Here is a 17,876-nt window from a genome sequence, read left to right on the forward strand (position 1 = left end):
AGGCCCCGTGTCCCATCCCTGGCTGTGGAAATTTAGAGCAGGGCCACGTGCTTTATTTCTGGTTTCTCCTTTGGCATTGCTCTGGGTCCATATAGGGACCAAGCCGTGTTTGCTGACTTTAGAATCAGTGGGCAGAGACTATAGCAAATTCCACTGGCCACATTATAGAATATTTCCACTGTACTTTTAGTGTGTAAGTTACCTTTGGAGTTTTGAGAAAAAAAATGAAGACAATTTGGCTGGGAGGGTGTGGAGAAAAGGGAACCCTCTTATACTGTTGGTGGGAATGTAAATTGGTGCATCCACTATGAAGAACGGCATGGAGGTTTCTCAAAAAACTAGAGCTGGCATATGATCCAGCAGTCCCACTCCTGGGCAAATATCCAGACAGAACTATAAATCAGAAAGATACATGCACCTCTATGTTTGTATCAGCACTATTTACAATGGCCAGGACACAGAAACAACCTAAATGTCCATCAACAGATGAACGGATGAAGGTGTGTGTGTGTGTGTGTGGTAAAATATTACTTGGCCATGAAAAAGAATGAAATAATGCCATTTGCAGCAACCTGGATGCACCTAGAGATTATCATACTAAGAAAAGGAAGTCAGAAAGACAGATACCATATCACTTATATGAGGAATCTAAAATATGACACAAATAAATTTATCTATGACCCAGACTCATAGACATGGAGAACAGATTTGTGACTGCCAAGGGCGAGATGGGTAGAGGAGCAAAGGACTGGGAGTTTGTGACTAGCAAATGCAAACTATGATGTATAGAATGGACAAACAAGGTCCTACTACATATACAGGGAAATATATTCACTGTCTTGTGATAAACCATAATGGAAAAGAATATGAAAAAGAAGATAAGTATAACTGAGCCACTTTGCTATACAACAGAAATTAATACAACATTGTAAATCAACTATACTTCAATAAAATTTTTAAAAATGAAGACAATTCGTTTTCCATTTCTATTCAATTTGAGTTAAATATCCATGGGCATTACTACTCAATGCTCAACTACCTTCCCTGACATCCTTCTCAAATGCTGAACCACTTTATTTAAAATAAAGCAGTCGCTTTTTGGTTATCTTCTGCTTTAGAGTTCTGGAATCTTGTCTATAGATTTCTAAAACACACCTTTAATTATCTTTGAAGTATCTAACTTTAATTAAAAAGAAGTATATGTCTCTGAACCTCCTGCAGATGGGAAGACATATTACTGAAGTATAGCTGGGTTGGTGAAACTTGCTGTGGAGCAGGCTAATGTTAAAGATCATTAAACAGTTTCCCTCCTGCCATGGTGTTGAATTGTAGATTTCTTTTCTTTTTTTTTTTTTTGCCTAGAGCAACTTTGCTCTCCTCTTTTTTAATCTATCCAATAGGACATTATCTAGGATCAAATCTCTTTTTAATGTTATTGCTTATTTATCTTTGACTGTAACCACAGTTTGAAAGGCCTACTAGCTGAGCACAATATTTCATTGTAAGTGTTTCTTTTTGAAACTATTTTCATTTTGAAAAATGTACACTGCAGTCCAGTTCAAACATTTATTTCAACTTTCACTATATTGAGGCTTCAAAAAAGAAGAAAGAAACCTATTTATTCCACTTGGGCCTTGGGTCATTGTAGACACCATAGCATTCAAAAAGATCAGATCAGAGAGGTGTTTTGAAGATCACCTGGTTCAGAGGTAGAAAACTGGTGGATCAAAAGTCATCGGTAGATCTTCCCTCAAGCTCACCAGGTGATGTGGTACATCAGTGAGATGAGTGAATTCCATGGATGGAAGTCCATAGCCAAACTTCATTTGCTGTAAATGAGTTTCTTGGTCAATCACAACATGCTGGGGGGGAGCTGTGACCCCCAAGTATTCTGTAAGTGATGGGTAGAGGTGGAAGCAGAGATGGGAAGAGCATACATATGTGGTCCAGGAAGGACCCGCTCCATGACGGAAGGCCTAGTGAATCACTGCCAGCAGGTGGGTGACTAGATTCCTCCCCTCCACGTCCAGGCGAGGCGCTCAGCACTGGTCTTTGCTGTCAGGAAGATGTGTCCCCAGACATTGGCGTCAGGCAGATTAGGCCTGCAAAGAGGAAGTCTGTGAAACTGTACCCACGGGTAGCCACGTTGTTGGATCCATGTTCATTGCGTACAAGGACTCACTGAATAAACACAGGGGAATAGCCTTCCTCACCTGTGACTGAGAACTTCTGTAGAGATATTCAAATGACATCACACTCAGGTCCTCAGAAAGGTCTCCACACCCCTCTTCCTCAGACCTCCTTCTCACTGATCTCCCAACTCTGTTCTCTCCTATGCTGCCGTTCTGTTGGTTACTGTCCGTGAATTGACGTCAGGCCCATTCTTCCAGACACCTCGTGGTCCAGACAAAGTGGAAGATCAATACCAGGCTTGAAATCCTGCCCACCAGCAGGATGACCCTCACTGCTATCTTTCAGAGCCACCGAGAGTGGGGCTGTAACACTACAACTGTCCACTTCTGGTTGGTGTCAGTGATTCTTTACAGACTCATCCATGAATCCAGACTGAGGCTTTTCCTCTTACGTTGGTTGATCATCAAGAACTTCCTATAAGGATGTAGGTGTGCACTGAGGGAGTGGCGACGGAGCAGCAGACACAGATGCGGAGAAGTCCGAGTTACCTGCTCATGCAACTTAAACCTTCTGGAACTGATTGGGTCTGATTTCTTATATAGCATTTCCACTTGACAGTGGGTCCATACTGTTCATGCAGAGCCTAACAAGAGGATCAAAGCTAGCTTCTCCTGGGCACATGGTCACTTGATGTCCTGTAGTTAGGCATTCAATACCAGGGCCTGGTAGCCAGCAGGAGCTAATTCTCAAACGGAGACCAGTTACCTGTGGAGGAGGGTGGCGCTCTGCTCTGACACCCTTGAAAGCCTTTGTGGTATTCCTCCTAGAGCTTCCCTGAGGCCCTGGATGGCATCTCTGTTTGCTGTAGGCACTTTGATGCCATTGGATCTGTTGGGTCCTGCATAAACCAAGAGACAGCCTCTGGCAGTACTGCCTGGCCTTGCAACAGAGCCATCTCTTGCTCTGGGCCCCTTTTGAAACTGGATGATGACAGTAAATGGCTGAGAGCAGCATACACGTATGTTTCCACATGTCATCTTCAAAATCCAAATTCTTTAAGATGTTATCTCCATTTCTTTGTCTTCCTTTCGCCTATTGAGGCCATTGTTCATTCATGTATAGACTATATCTTTGAGTTTCAAAGTCCTTTATCGAGTTTTAGACACTGAGTAGGCATTTTGGATAATCTTAATCGGGCACAGAGTAGCTGGCACTTACTAGCACCCCTTGTGGCAGGACCTGGTGAGATTTGGCAAGGGTTCTTTTTGATAGGCTGCTCTCAAATCAATCTGAATGTTGAGTTTTAAGCCAACTAAGATCATGGCTTCTGGTCCTATCACTTCATGGCAAATAGATGGGAAAAAGTGGATACAGTGGCATATTTTATTTTCTTGGGCTCCAAAATCACTGCGGATGGTGAATGCAGTCACAAAATTAAAAGACGCTTGCTCCTTGGAAGAGAACCTATGACAAACCTAGACAGTATATTTATAAGTGGCGACATTACTTTGCCAACAAAGGTCCTTATAGTCAAAGCAATGGTTTTTTCCAATAGTCATGTATGGATGTAAGAGTTGGACCATAAAAAAGGCTGAACGCCAAAGAAGTGATGCTTTCAAATTGTGCTGGAGAAGACTCTTTGGACTGTAAGGAGATCAAACCAGTCAGTCCTAAAGGAAATCAACCCTAAATATTCATTGGAAAGATTGATGCTGAAGCTGAAGCTCCAATACTTTGGCCTCCTGATAGAAGAAGGTAAAGGCCCTGATGCTGGGAAAGATGGAAAGCAGGAGGAGAAGGGGGCGACAGAGGATGAGATGGTTAGATAGCACCACCGACTCAATGGACATGAGTTTGAGCAAATTCCGGGAGACAGTGAAAGACAGGGAAGCCTGGTGTGCTGCAGTTCATGGGGTCACAAAGAGTCGGATGTGACTTAGCAACTGAACAACAACAGATCAATCAACAAACCAAGGCCATCAACTCATAAGTAACCACTGAACGTGCCACTTGTGACAAAGGACAGAGAAGACTGGTCTCCCTTTAGAGAGTTATAGTCCAGATGCCCGATGAACCCCATGGCAGGGCCCAGCCTGGAAAGGCTGTGTGTACTCGTCTTTATTGCCAAGAACAGTAAAGCCTTCCCCTCCTGCCAGATGCCATCTTGGGAAAGAGGGAGAGGGAAGGAGCTGCCCACCGGGAGTTGAACTTTGACCTGCCTGAATATTTTCCAAGAGGAAAAAGTTTAACCTAGGAATAAATAGGCAGCTTTGAGTCATCGTCTCTGTTTTCTTCTCAACTTGGAGCTCCCACCTAGACCACGATAGTGGCTTCAGTTGCCTGCCTCTGTGCCTGTCCATCTCCACCCCAGCTTCCCATCACTACCTAAGTGACCCTGCTGCTGCTGCTTAGCCACTTCAGTCGTGTCTGACTCCGTGTGACCCCATGGACTCTAGCCCACCAGGCTCCTCTGTCCATGGGATTCTCCATGCAAAAGTACTGCAGTGGGTTGCCATGCTTTCCTCCACGTGATCTTCCTGGTCCAGGGATCGAACTGGGTCTCCTGCATTGCAGACAGATTCTTTACTGCTGAGCCCAAATGCTGGATCTCGGGTTGCTTGCTTATTTAGAACTCTGCAGTGACTCCCAGGGCCCTCAGGAGAAGTCGACGCTCTTTAACATGACTTCGCAGATGCCATCTGCAACCCTGCAGCAGACACGCTGAACCAATGCATGCATGTCGCCAAGGGAAGCCTCCCTCAGCCTGGATACCTACCAACCCTTGCCCGTCATGGCCAGGGCCCAGACAAGACCAACGCCAGGAAGTCTCTCCATCTCTGGCTCCTGCCCTCTCTCTTTCACCCAATCGAGGGGCAATGGCTCCCGGCTCACTCCTGAGGCAGACCTCACCACTGTGTGTCTGATTGTCCTTTATCTCTAGTTGTCCCAGCCTCTACTCAGTGAAGGTGTACACAGTGCTCAACCCAGGTCCTGAGATTAAGTTCCAGTGTAACCCTCTGAGGTTTGCATACTACAAACCCAGGCTCTACAGCTGTTATTTGCTTTCGCTGTAATTGTGCTATTTAGATATAAATTGATACTTCTCAGTAAGTACCTGATAATAATTTGCTCTCTTTAGAAGGTAAATATTCTCCTTTTCTCCCCTACTATTATTTTGTCTTAATCCCTTTGTTTTGAGAATAGTACATTTTAGCATACTGTGTGATCACAAATTTGGAATTGATGAAGTCTGAATTAGTGAAGCTTTAATGTCCATTTTTTCATAGTCTTATGTGCTCAAGTTTGAAATGCAGCCAGTTGCCAACTCCTATCTTGACACACTTTTATTACAGTCAGAAGAAATCTACCAGATTTTATATAACAGAGGAAGCAGAGAGCATCATTATCTAGTTGAAACTGAAGAGGAAATTCTTAGTGGGTGAAGAGCTGTGTATTTTTATCGAGTGTTCATTAGCTGTCATCTGTGCAGGGGATCAACATGAAAACCCCCAAAGGATGGGAAGCAGTCAGATGAAAAAGTCCAAAAGGCAAGAGAGACATCACAGGGCTGCCACTGTGACCAAAGGCTCAGGAAACAAAAGTAGGGGGTTGTAGGCAGTGCTGTAACTCAAGATGGCAGAGAAATGCACTGAGCTCTTCTACAGACCTGTTAGTTTGGTCATTGCAGATGAGGACAGAAAAATGCAATCAAGGTATATAAACCAGGTCATTTTATTTGCCAATAACATGTAATGTGTTTCTGTGTCTATATTCACCAGAGTTTCCAGAAAAACAGAACCAACAGTATATGTGTGTCTATATGTGTGTGTGTGTGTGTACATATGTATCAAACAAAAAGATTTATTATAAGAAATTGGATCACCTGATTATGTAGGCTCACAAATCCAAAGATAGGGAGCTGGAGACCCGGAGAGGCAGTGATTTAGTTTCTGTCTGAGCCCGAAGCCTGAGAACCAATGGTGTAATTTCAGTGTGCAGGCAATAGTGAAGTCCCCTTTGTGAACTCGTGGAGCATACCTGGGGCTACTGGGAAGCACACAGGAAGAATCTGACCGATGTGCAGCTTTCAGTTTAGATCAGGTTTTCTCAACCTTGGCATTGTTGACATTTTGGAATAGATAATTCTTTGTTGCCAAGAGCTGTCCTGTGCATTATTGGTGGCAACCCACTCCAGTACTCTTGCCTGGAAAATCCCATGGACAGAGGAGCCTGGTAGGCTGCAGTCCATGGGGTCGCTAAGAGTCGGGCACGACTGAGCTACTTCACTTTCACTTTTCACTTTCATGCATTGGAGAAGGAAATGGCAATCCACTCCAGTGTTCTTGCCTGGAGAACCCCAGGCAAGGGAGCCTCGTGGGCTGCCATCTATGGGGTCACACAGAGTCGGACACGACTGAAGCGACTTAGCAGCAACAGCAGCACCTGGCCACTACCCAGTAGATGCCAGTAGCATACTCCCATTAGAAACAACTAAAAATCTGCCCAGACCTTGTTAATTATCTCCTGGGAGGCAATATAGGGTATTCAGTTGAGTACTGCTGATTTAGACTTCCATTTTATGTCCCCTCCACCCTTCTCTCCTGCTAACTCCATCTACTCTGTGATCAGTGGATGGGTGGGTATGTGTGTCCATCTAATACCATCTGAAATATCTCCCAATACCTGCTTTCACCATACTTAACTTCTGAAGAAGTTTCCATCAAGATCCAATAGGTAGAAAATAACATCAAATCTCAAATGGAGGGGGATAATGAGATCTCCCGACCTCCCACTAATTTTCAACTTCTAGAACTGCTCTCATTTGTCAGAAATAAAATTACAGTGTTAATTCTGTTTGGTGGGGGAGAAAGTTTTGCCTAAAATAGCATCAACTTGGAGCCTCCATGAGGTATCAGGAGGGTCAGTGGTTCAGATGGAGCTCATCGGGCTTATAGGAGCTGGTGCCTGGCAGTCTCAGAGTGATGGCATTCAGACTACAGGAAGTCATGGGTTCCCTCTTACACTGTTGGTGGGAACGTAAACTGGTACAGCCACTGTGGAGAACAGTACGCAGGTTCCTTAGAAAACTAAACGTAGAACTACCGTATGATCTGGCAATCCCATTCCTGGGAATGTATCCGGAGAAAACCATAATTTGAAAAGATACAGGTTGATTTGTGTATATTAATCTTGTATCTTGCAAATTTGCTGATCTCAGTTTTTTGGTTTTAATTGGTTTTGTGTATATGTATTCCTTTGAATTTTCTATATGGGACTATGTTTTCTCTGAATAGATGTGATCCCAATTTCCTTCCCAATTTAGATGCTTTTTAGTCCTCTTTCTTGCCTAATTGACCTGGCTAGAACCTCTAGTCGGAGAAGGCAATGGCACCCCACTCCAGTACTCTTGCCTGGAAAATCCCATGGGCAGAAGATCCTGGAAGGCTGCAGTCCATGGGGTCGCTGAGAGTCGGACACGACTGAGCGACTTCACTTTCACTTTTCACTTTCATGCATTGGAAAAGGAACTGGCAACCCACTCCAGTGTTCTTGCCTGGAGAATCCCAGGGATGGGGGAGCCTGGTGGGCTTCCGTCTATGGGGTCACACACAGTTGGACATGACTGAAGCGACTTAGCAGCAGCAGCAGAACCTCTAGTACTATACTGAATAGAAGTGGTAAGAGTGACAATCTTGTATTCATGACATTTGAGGGGAAGCATCTATTCATTCACATGAAGTATGATGTTGGCTGTGAGTTTTTGTAGACAGCCTTAATCCAAGAAAGTTCCCTTCTATGAAGCAACTGGCAAGGGATTACTCTCCAAAATATACAGACAGTTCATGCAGTTCAGTATAAAAAAAACAATCCAATCCAAAAAACGGGTGGAAGATCTACATGGACATTTCTCCAAAGACATGCAGATGGCTACGAAGCACAGGGAAAGACGCTCAACATCACTAATTATTAGAGAAATGGACGTCAAAACTACACTGCATTACCTCGCACCAGTCAGAATGGCCATCATCTAAAACCTAAGAACAATAAACACTGAAGGGGATTCAGGAAAAGGGGTACAGGGAAAAAGGATCCTGTACACTTGGTGGGAATATAAATTGGTGCAGACGCTATGAAGGACATATGGAGGCTCCCTAGAAAACTAAACAGAACTACGATACAATCCAGCAACCCCACTCCTAGGCTTATATCTAGAGAAAACCGTAATTCAAAAAGATACATGTACCCCAATGTTCACTGAAGCACTGTTTACAATAGCCAGGTCATAGAAGCAATCTAAATGTCTGTCGATGGAGGAGTGAATACAGAAGATGTGGTAATATATGCAATGGAATATTACTCACCTATAAAAAAGAATGAAATAATGCCATTTGCAGCAACATGGATGAACCTAGAGATTGTCATACTGAGTGAAGTAAGTCAGACAGGGAGAGCCAAATATCATATGATGTAGGTTATATGTGGAATCTAGGATAATGGTGCAAATGAGCTTACTTACAGAACAGAAATAAGAGTCACAGATGGAGAAAACATACATATTGTTACCAAGGGGGAAAGAGGATGGAGGAATAAATTGGGAGATTGGGATTTACATATACACACTACTATACATAAAATAGATAACTAATAAGAACACACCATGTATCATGGGGAACTCTACTCAATACTCTGTAATGACCTATATAGGAAAAGAATCTAAAAAAGAATGGATATAGGTATATGTATAATTGATTCACCTTACTCTACAGCAGAAACACAACATTGTAACTCATCTATTTTCCAATGAAACTTAATTTAAAAAATAAAGCTCCCATCTATTCCTATATCAGAAAGTGTATTGGATATTATCAAACACGTTTCTGTATTTATTAAGAAGATTATGGGATCTTTGCCCTTTATATTCTATTCACATGCTACATTACATTGATTGATTTTCACATGTTCAACCAACCTTGCATTTGTGCCATAAATCCTTCTTTGTTAGCTGTACCTAATCCTTTTTTGTATGTGCTGGATTTTTGTTTGCTAATATGTTGTTGAGGATTTTTTCATCTGTATTCATAAGGGATATTGGTTTATAGGTTTATTTTATTGTGATATCCTTGTTTGCTTTTCATATCAGGATAATACTGGCTTCTTAAAATGGATTAAGAAGTATTTCCTCCTAGTCTACTTTTGGGGGAAGGGTTGGTGTTAATTTTTCTTTTTTTAATGTTTGATTTTCTTTGTGGAAGCTTTTATTATTAATTCATTATCTTTACTAGTTATAGTTCTATACATAATTTCTATTTCTTCTTGAGTCAGTTTTGGTGAGCTGTCTAGGATTTTTTTTTTCATTTCATCTAGGTTATCTAAATTTCTGGCATACAACTGTTCACAGTATTCCTTTATAATCCTTCTTATTTTTGTAAGGTCAGTATTGACGGCCCTCTTTCATTCTTGGTTTTAGTAATTTGAATCTTATGTTTTTTTTCTTGGTCAGTCTTGCCAAAGATTTGTCAATTTTGTTGATCTTTTCAAAGAACTGACTTTGGATTTTATTTTCTCTGTATTGTTTTTCCATTCCATTGGTTTCCTCTCTGGTCTTTATTATTTGCTTCCTTCTGCTTACTTGGGTTCAGTTTGCTTTCCTTTTTTTTTTAAATCTTTTAACGTAGAAGGTGAGGTTATAGATTTGTCATGGTTCCTTTTTAATATAGGTGTTTATATCTATAAATTTACCCTTAACACTACTTAGCTGCATTCCATAAGTTTTGGTATATGTGTTTTCATTTTATTTATCTCAAAGTGTTTTCTTATTTCTCTTGACCCCTTGGTTATTTATTTTTGTACATTGTTTAATTTCCATATATATGTAAATATACCAAATTTCTTTGTTATTAATTTCTAATTTCCTTCCATTGTAATTAGAGAATATATTTTATATTATTCAATTCCTTTAAATGTATTGAGATTTATTTTACAGCCTAATGTATGGTCTACCTGGAGAATATTCCATGTGTACTTAAGAGTGTATGTTCTGCTGTCATGTAGAGTGTTCTGTAGACGTCTGTAAGAGATATGTAGATTATAATATGGGTTAACTTTTCTATATCCTTGCTGATGTTTTGCTAATTGCTCTATTATTGAAAGTTGATATAGAAATCTCTATTATTGCTGAATTGTCCATTTCTTTTTTAAAATTCTGTCAGTCTTTGCTAAATAGACTTCTTTTAGTATTTCTTGTAAAGCAGGTCAGTTGGTGGTAAAATCTCTCCATTTTTGCTTATCTGGAATGTCTTGTCTTAATTTATCCTTAATTTTTGAAGGATACTTTTCTGGATACAGAATTCTTGGATAATAATCCTTTTCTTTCAGTTCTTTGAATATATCATCTCTCTGCCTTTTGACGTCAATGATTCCTGATAAGAAGTCAACAGTTGATCTTACTGAAGATCCTTGGTGTGTCATGAATCATTTTTCTCTTGTTACCATCAAGATTCTGTATTTTATTTGACTTTTGATTGACTATGATGTGTCTAGATGTGCATTCTTTGAATTTTTCCTACATAGAATTTGTTAGAGTTTCCCAGTTGGCTCAGTGGTAAAGAATCCACTTGCCAGTGCAGGAGACACAGGTTTGACCCCTGGGTCGGGAAGAGCCCCTGGAGAAGGAAATGGCAACCTACTCCAGCATTCTTGCCTGAGAAATCCCATAGACAGAGGAGCCTGACAGGCTCCAGTTCATGGGGTTGCAAGAGAGTCTGACACGACTTAGCAACTAAACAGCAATGAAGAGTTAGTGGAGCTTCCTGAATGAGAAGACTAACAGCACTTTTCATCACATTTGGAAAGTTATCTACCATAATTTATTCGCTATTTTTCTATTCCTTTTTCTCCCTCCTGTTAATATCATTCCCAAGAGAGAGATGTAACACCCCTGATCCAATCAACTATGCCCTGTTGGTATGACCATGTCTTCTCTGGGCCTTTCCTGTGTACAGGTAAAGAATGAGTCTCAGAGAGGGGGCTATTCGTGGCAGGGCTAACACCCTCGAAGGCGAAGGAATGAAAGTGAGTTCTACAGCACCACTTACCCCAAAGAAGTTGCAATGCAAGTACATCTCAGACCACTTGTGCTTTTCTTTCTTTCCTTCCCAAGCCAAGTTCTTTTCTTTCTTTTTTTTTTTACCACCAAATAACAAGAGTCTTAAATGGGACAGCCCTAACATTTTGATTCCTTTGTAGGAGAAATTTCTCTTCAGCTCTAGTCAAGATCTAGCGATGGCCAAAGAGGGAAGCCCCAGCAGTATTCACCCTTTATTGTTTTTAGGACTTTGGATATTCCAAGTTAATCTCTTTACCTCTCTCTGTGTATCAGGTGCATCACACACACAGTGGATTTGTAAAGATCCCAGTAATGCATTTGTCCTTTATCCATCTGTTCTAGGTTCCTTTCTAGAATGTCACTTGTGTAAACACTGACCCTTCATGATGAACTTCCTGTTGTGTGTGTATTGCATATTCTTGGAATGTCTGTTTTGTTTTTTTCATTTGCAAGGTCTGTGCTACCTAGTTTCCTATAGAATTATCTGTATTCTCCCTGTAGTTGTTCTGTTCAAGAACAGTGTAGACAATTCTACCTTTATTTTGGTTTTCTATGTGTAAAGTTGTATCCATCTGCTTTCCTTTTTAAGTCCTCAGCTTCTTCTAAAGCTCATATAACTCTGTAGTTTCCTATGATAATTGCATTTTAAAAACCCCAGCTAAATCAATTCAGTAATTATATTACAGTAGCTGCTGTAGTTTGTCATCATGGGATGGACTTACAGCAATAATTCTCAAATAGTCATTTCTTTGGATGTGAAGAGGCAGTTGTTATTAAAGAAAGAGGTGTCTGCAGACACATGCATTTGACGAATATAGAGTTAAACACAGACTGGCTGTTTAGTGACAGACTTCTTAGAGACTCTGATAAGCTTATATGCACTGTGCATCCCCAAGAGGGCATACAGTGTGAGGCATTCTTCTCTACTTTATTTCATCTCTGAGCTCCTTTCTCAGAACACTCAGAACAGGAACAGTGACCTGAGAAATACATGTTAGGGAAATGGTGATGTAATTAAATCTTGAAGTTTATTAATTTTCTCATTACTAAATCTTAAAATGTATTCTCTCTGCTACCTTCTTATTTGAGTATAAACCAGAGAAATCCAGGAGTGGGAGGACCAGGTCTAAAAGTCAGAGCATCTGAACCAGTTTTGTGTCTGGGAAATCATTTCCCTCTGGGCTTACACTCTCCCATCTGTAAATGAGAGAGTCAAACCTATGTGACCTCTGACTCATGGACGTTGAGGCTTTTCCAGCCCTACTGATGTTCTTTCTCCTATGATGCAGGAAATCTAATTGTGTTTACTGTAAAAAAGGGAAGACGCTTTTGCTATTTCCCCCAAAGGGTTTCTCATTATTCTCTGTCTTATCCATTTACAGCTACTTTGTTTATTTCTCTACAGAAACCATTTATGCCTCTTGAGTCCTGATCACTTAGATTTGATATGATCAAAGTTGCCACTTCTGTCCTGTCCAAACTGGGCATCTTAGAATCTCACTGTGAATTCTCAGAACCCAAAAGCCAGTGAAGTGAAGGGGGCAGACATATCACCTTCTGGGAGACTCCAAAGTGCCGTTATCACCTTTAATGAGGTGTTTTAAAGGGAGACGTCAGTCTGCATTTTCCCTGTGCTTCCTGATGTGTTTCTTCCTGCTCGTGGGGAGACTAGAAGATGGCAACTAAGAAGCCTCCCCTTTCTTGAGCAGCCCAGTGGTGGGGTCTTCTTCCTGATTCACTTCCTCAGACCAGCAGGTACTCCAGGCTCTCTTCCCACCCACATGTGATATGCCCAGCCAGATCTTCTCTCTCCTTCACAGAGGGCCCATTTTGTTCTGTATTGTTTTATCACATTCATTCTTAAAAATAAATATATGTATTCTTGGCTTTCTGTGCTTTTGAACTTGATATAAAAATGAGTCATACAGTTTGCATGCTGTACATGCATATACATGTGGCTTGCCCCGATGCTGGGAGAGATTGGGGGCAGGAGGAGAAGGGGACGACAGAAGATGAGGTGGCTGGATGGCATCACTGACTCGATGGACGTGAGTCTGGGTGAACTCCGGGAGTTGGTGATGGATAGGGAGGCCTGGCGTGCTGCGATTCATGGGGTCGCAAAGAGTCGGACACGACTGAGCGACTGATCTGATCTGATCTGATCTGATCTGTCTGTCTCAACAGCACGTTTTATTAGAGATTCATGGATGTGGAATATACCTTTAGGATGTTCTTCTTCACTGCAGTGGAGTATTTCATTGGTATGAAACAAGCATATACACTATTTGTTTATCCTTCTTCCTGTTTATGATTGTTTGAGATGGTTTACAGGTTTTACTTATTTATATTTTTTGCTCTTTTGCGTGTTACTGTTACTAATGTTCTTCTGTTAGGATGAGCTATGTGAAATAGGAGTTTTTATAGGTTTTATTTCATATGATTCAACCCAATTCCTGTCTGTTGGTGCATATTTGCAAGATGATGTCTGAGAAATATACCTACAGAAATGCTGAGGTGACTGCATTTTCAGTTTTGAAAATGAGGCCTAATTGTGTTACAAAGAGACTGTACCAGTTTGTAGTCACTGTATCAAAATTGTCCCACCTCCTGGCAACACTGGATAAAGACAGTTTTGGTCTGTATGAAATACACATGTATTTCATACACATGTATGGTTTTAACTGCAATTCTATAACTACCAATGAAATTAGCATCTTTGTATGTGTATCTGCCATGTCTGTTTCTTCTTCTGTATAAAAATGTGGAAGTGACTTCAGAACTGGATGAGGGTAGAGCATGGAAGAGTTTTGAGTTGTATGTTAGAAAAAGTCTAGATTTCCCTTAGGAGACTGTTGGTAGAAAGAAAGAAAAAAAGAAAGAAAGAAAGAGAAGTAGCTCAGTCGTGTCCGACTCTTTGCGACCCCGTGGACTGTAGCCTACCAGGCTCTTCCCTCCACGGGATTCTCCAGGCAAGAGTACTGGAGTGGGTTGCCATTTCCTTCTCCAGGGGATCTTCCCAACCCAGGGATCAAACCCGGGTCTCCCGCATGGCAGGCAGACGCTTTAATCTCTGACTCAGCAGCTCACAATTGATCTGCTGTTAGTAGAAATATGAATGTTAAAGGTGATTATAGTGAGGACTTGGGAAGAAAAGAGGAGAGATGGAGAGAAAGCTTCTCTTATATTAGAGAACGCATATATCATCATGAACAAAAAGTTGATAGAAATACGAATCTTCGCGGTGCCTACTGAGGTTTCAGAAAGTAATGAGAGATACATAATTGGAAACTGAAGGAAAGGCATTCTTGGTTATAAAGTGGCAGAGAATTTGGTCTAATGGCGTTCCAGTGTTTTATGTAAAGTAGAACTTGTCAGTGACTATGGACTTGGATAGTTACCTGAGAATTCTAAAATAAGTATTAAAGACTGGTTTATGCTTGCTGCTATAATGAGACGTGAGAGGAGAGAAGTAAACTGAAGACAGAATTGTTCCACAAAAGGAAGCAGAACTTGCAGATTTGGAAAATTCTCAGTATACTCATACTGCAAAAATGAGAAAGTCCGTCTATAGACAGCAAGCGGGGTGTGACTGGACAACCATTTGCTTATGAGATTAGACTGTGGCTCACAGATCCAGTCAACCATTGCAGCAGAAGCCGGAAACAGAGACGCTGTTACCCAGGACAGATCTGTAGAGGGTCCTCCTGTCTGATGGCTTGGCCCCCTGAGAACTGTATGGGAAGCTGACAAAGTTTTGGAGAATTTACATCGACAGAAACACTGCCAGCTTAAACTAAATAGAGACAGGATAACTGAGGGAAGGCTGCTGGACTTCTGAGAGGCTACAGGATGGGCCAGTAGAGCTATTTGGCTACCAACATGCATCATCCATCGGGAAAAGGGAAGAATGATCCTGAAGATAAAATAGAGGTCTGCAGGGGTGTCAGTGTCCCCATGGCCTGGGGAGGGCACTGTCCCTCCTCAGTTACTGAGAGTGGGCCACGCTGCTGCGGCTACACCCAGGGCCAAGGGGGTGAGCCCGCCGCCCTGCTGCACTCGGAGGACAGAGCACGGAGCCAAAGAGAGCTATCCTTGAGCCTTAAACAAATGAAACAGAAGGAGACTCATCAATACAGGGAACAAACTGGTGGTTGCTGAAGGAGAGGGGGTGGAGGGAACAGATGAAATCGGCAAAGGGAATTATGAGGCACAAACCTCCAATTATAAAATAAGTCACAGAGATGTAAAGTACACATAGGTATAAAAATATTAAAAATAAACAAATAGTAGATTATGCATGAAAAAATGACAAATGGGGAATACAGTCAATAATATTGTAACAACTTTGGATGGTAACCGGACTTGTGGTGATTATCTCATAATGTATAAAAATATCGAATCACTGTGTGTTACAGCTGAAACTAATATAGTATAGTATGTCAAGTATAACTTAATTAAAAAAAAAAACCTAATGGAATTTTCCCTGCTTTCAGACTTACTTGAGATCTAAGCCTTCTTTCTCCTTTCCAACCTCTCCCTGCTAGAATGGAATGTCTCTCCAAATGCCTGCCCTACTACTCTACTCCGATAGCAAATAACTTGTCTGCTTCCACAGGTTCACAAGGGGGAAGGATTTTTGCCTCAGGATGAATCACCTATACCTAATGGAGATGATAATGAGATGAGATTTTGGACTTCGAATTGATGCTGGAATAGGTTAAGACTTTTGTGGCTGTTGGGATGAAGTGATTATAATGTACATGTGAGAAGGACGTGCTCTCTGGGGGAGGGGGGTGCAAAGGGTGAAGAGTTACAGGCTGAGACAAATTCATATGTTGGAGTCCTAACCTGAGCACCTCAGATTTTTACTGTATTTGGAGATAGAATATTTAAAGTGGCAGTTAAGTTAAAATGATGGTATTAGAGTGGACTCTACTCCAATGCAATTGGTAATCCTTATAAGAAGGAAAAATTAAGACATAGGTGTGCACAGAGGGAACTCCATGGGAAGATACGGGCAGAAGATGACCATCTGTAAATCATGGAGAGGGACTTCAGGAGAAGTCAGCTCTGCCAACATCCTGATCTCAGACTTCTAGCCTTTAAAACTGGGAGAAAATACATCTCTGTTATCTCAGCCAGCTCATCTGTGATGCTGTTACTAGACAGCTGTTACACCTACGTGTATGCCAATGCCACTCAGTCTTGATTAATGTAGCTGTATAATAAAGACATTCAGTATTGAGTGGAGGTGCTAAGAGTGGTCATTCTTGCCTTTTTCCGGATCTTAGGGGGAAACAGTCAGTCTTTCATCACTGAATTTGATGCTAATTGTAGGTTTTTGTTGTTTTTCTTTTTAAAATGCCTTTTATATGATGGAGGGAATATTCTCTAGTCTTAGTTTTCAGAGGGTTTCTATCATGAATGGGCACTGAAGTTTGTCAAATGCTTCTTCTGTATCTCTTGAAATGATTGGATGATTTTTCCCTTTTTTTTCTACAAACGTAGTGGGTTACTCTGATTTTTTTACATTGCTTAGATAAAACTCACTTGGTTATGGTATGTAATAATGCTTTTGAAATCTTGCTGCATTGGTTCCACAGATATTTTTGTGGAGGATGTTTGAATTTATGTTTGTGATGCCCTTCAATTCTGGGCACTTTTCTGGAATTATTTAATTTTACCACTGGGTGCAACCATTCACTAAAAATTTTTTTTTTTTTTAATGTGGTTTCCCATAATTTTTAGATATTCACCTCTGGGGAGGTGTTTCTTTGAAATATATTTTCTGGTGCTAAGAAAATGTCTAAAAGTATTATTTTACTTCTTTTTTTGCAGAAGAGAGTTTATCAATTTCTAGTTTGTATTTTAGTCATGTGATAAAAGCTTCAGGAGATATAGAGGATATTTTTTAAAGTATGATTTTTTTATCGTGCAATTATGTGTAATTACAATTTGAGACTTCAAATCACAGAACTTGAGAAGTTTTGGATATTGTCTTTTGGCGTTTTGCAGAAATTTACAGCAGATCTCATGTACACCTCATTTTATTGAAAAGAATAATTTATCGGTTTTTTTTTCTAATTTAAGAACTGGGATAAATAGCAGTGTTGATGATCAGTTACTGTCACTTTTTCTCTGCAGCCTTGCTGAAGTTGTCTCTAAATATTTGCTGAGTATGAGAGCAGAGCAGGAAACCACCTTATATAAACACTGTGTTTAATTCTGTTTAATAACAACATTGGTTGATCTTACCCATGGAGAACTATTTTCTTGCCCTCAATTTGTGGTCTTTCCTTTGATTTCTCAGGTCTTGTCTCATCCGTCTGTGTTTGGTATTAAATCATGGGGAGGAAGCTGGACCTGTCTGGTCTGACGGACGATGAAACGGAGCATGTTCTCCAGGTGGTCCAGCGAGACTTCAATCTCCGAAAAAGAGAGGAAGAGCGTCTCAGGTGAGATGCTGTTTTGCGCCTGGGTACATTGAACCACGTGTGGACAAGTGAAACAGGCTTCCTGATGCTCCTTGCTGTCAGCCCTGTGTTCAAAGTGTTTATATCATGTAAACACATGTAAAAAGAATGCCCTTCCCTCCATAGTCACACTGACTGGCTTCACTGCTGGACATCACAATGTC

At 41.0% G+C, this 17,876-nt stretch overlaps 1 protein-coding gene across 2 annotated transcripts in view; it reads left to right on the forward strand.

Annotated features, from left to right (window-relative positions):
• The window catches only part of MYRIP (myosin VIIA and Rab interacting protein), a 227,185-nt gene that overhangs the window by 14,227 nt on the left and 195,082 nt on the right, over positions 1 to 17,876 (forward strand). For both annotated transcript variants that reach the window (XM_002696924.6, XM_005222594.5), the window contains exon 2: positions 17,550 to 17,694. In XM_002696924.6, coding sequence (XP_002696970.1) covers positions 17,585 to 17,694 — 110 coding nt within the window. In that variant the 5' untranslated portion in view covers positions 17,550 to 17,584. The remainder of the gene's footprint in view (positions 1 to 17,549; positions 17,695 to 17,876) is intronic.

This window comes from Bos taurus, chromosome 22 (assembly GCF_002263795.3).
Source record: "Bos taurus isolate L1 Dominette 01449 registration number 42190680 breed Hereford chromosome 22, ARS-UCD2.0, whole genome shotgun sequence".
In the NCBI taxonomy this organism is placed as follows: domain Eukaryota; kingdom Metazoa; phylum Chordata; class Mammalia; order Artiodactyla; family Bovidae; genus Bos; species Bos taurus.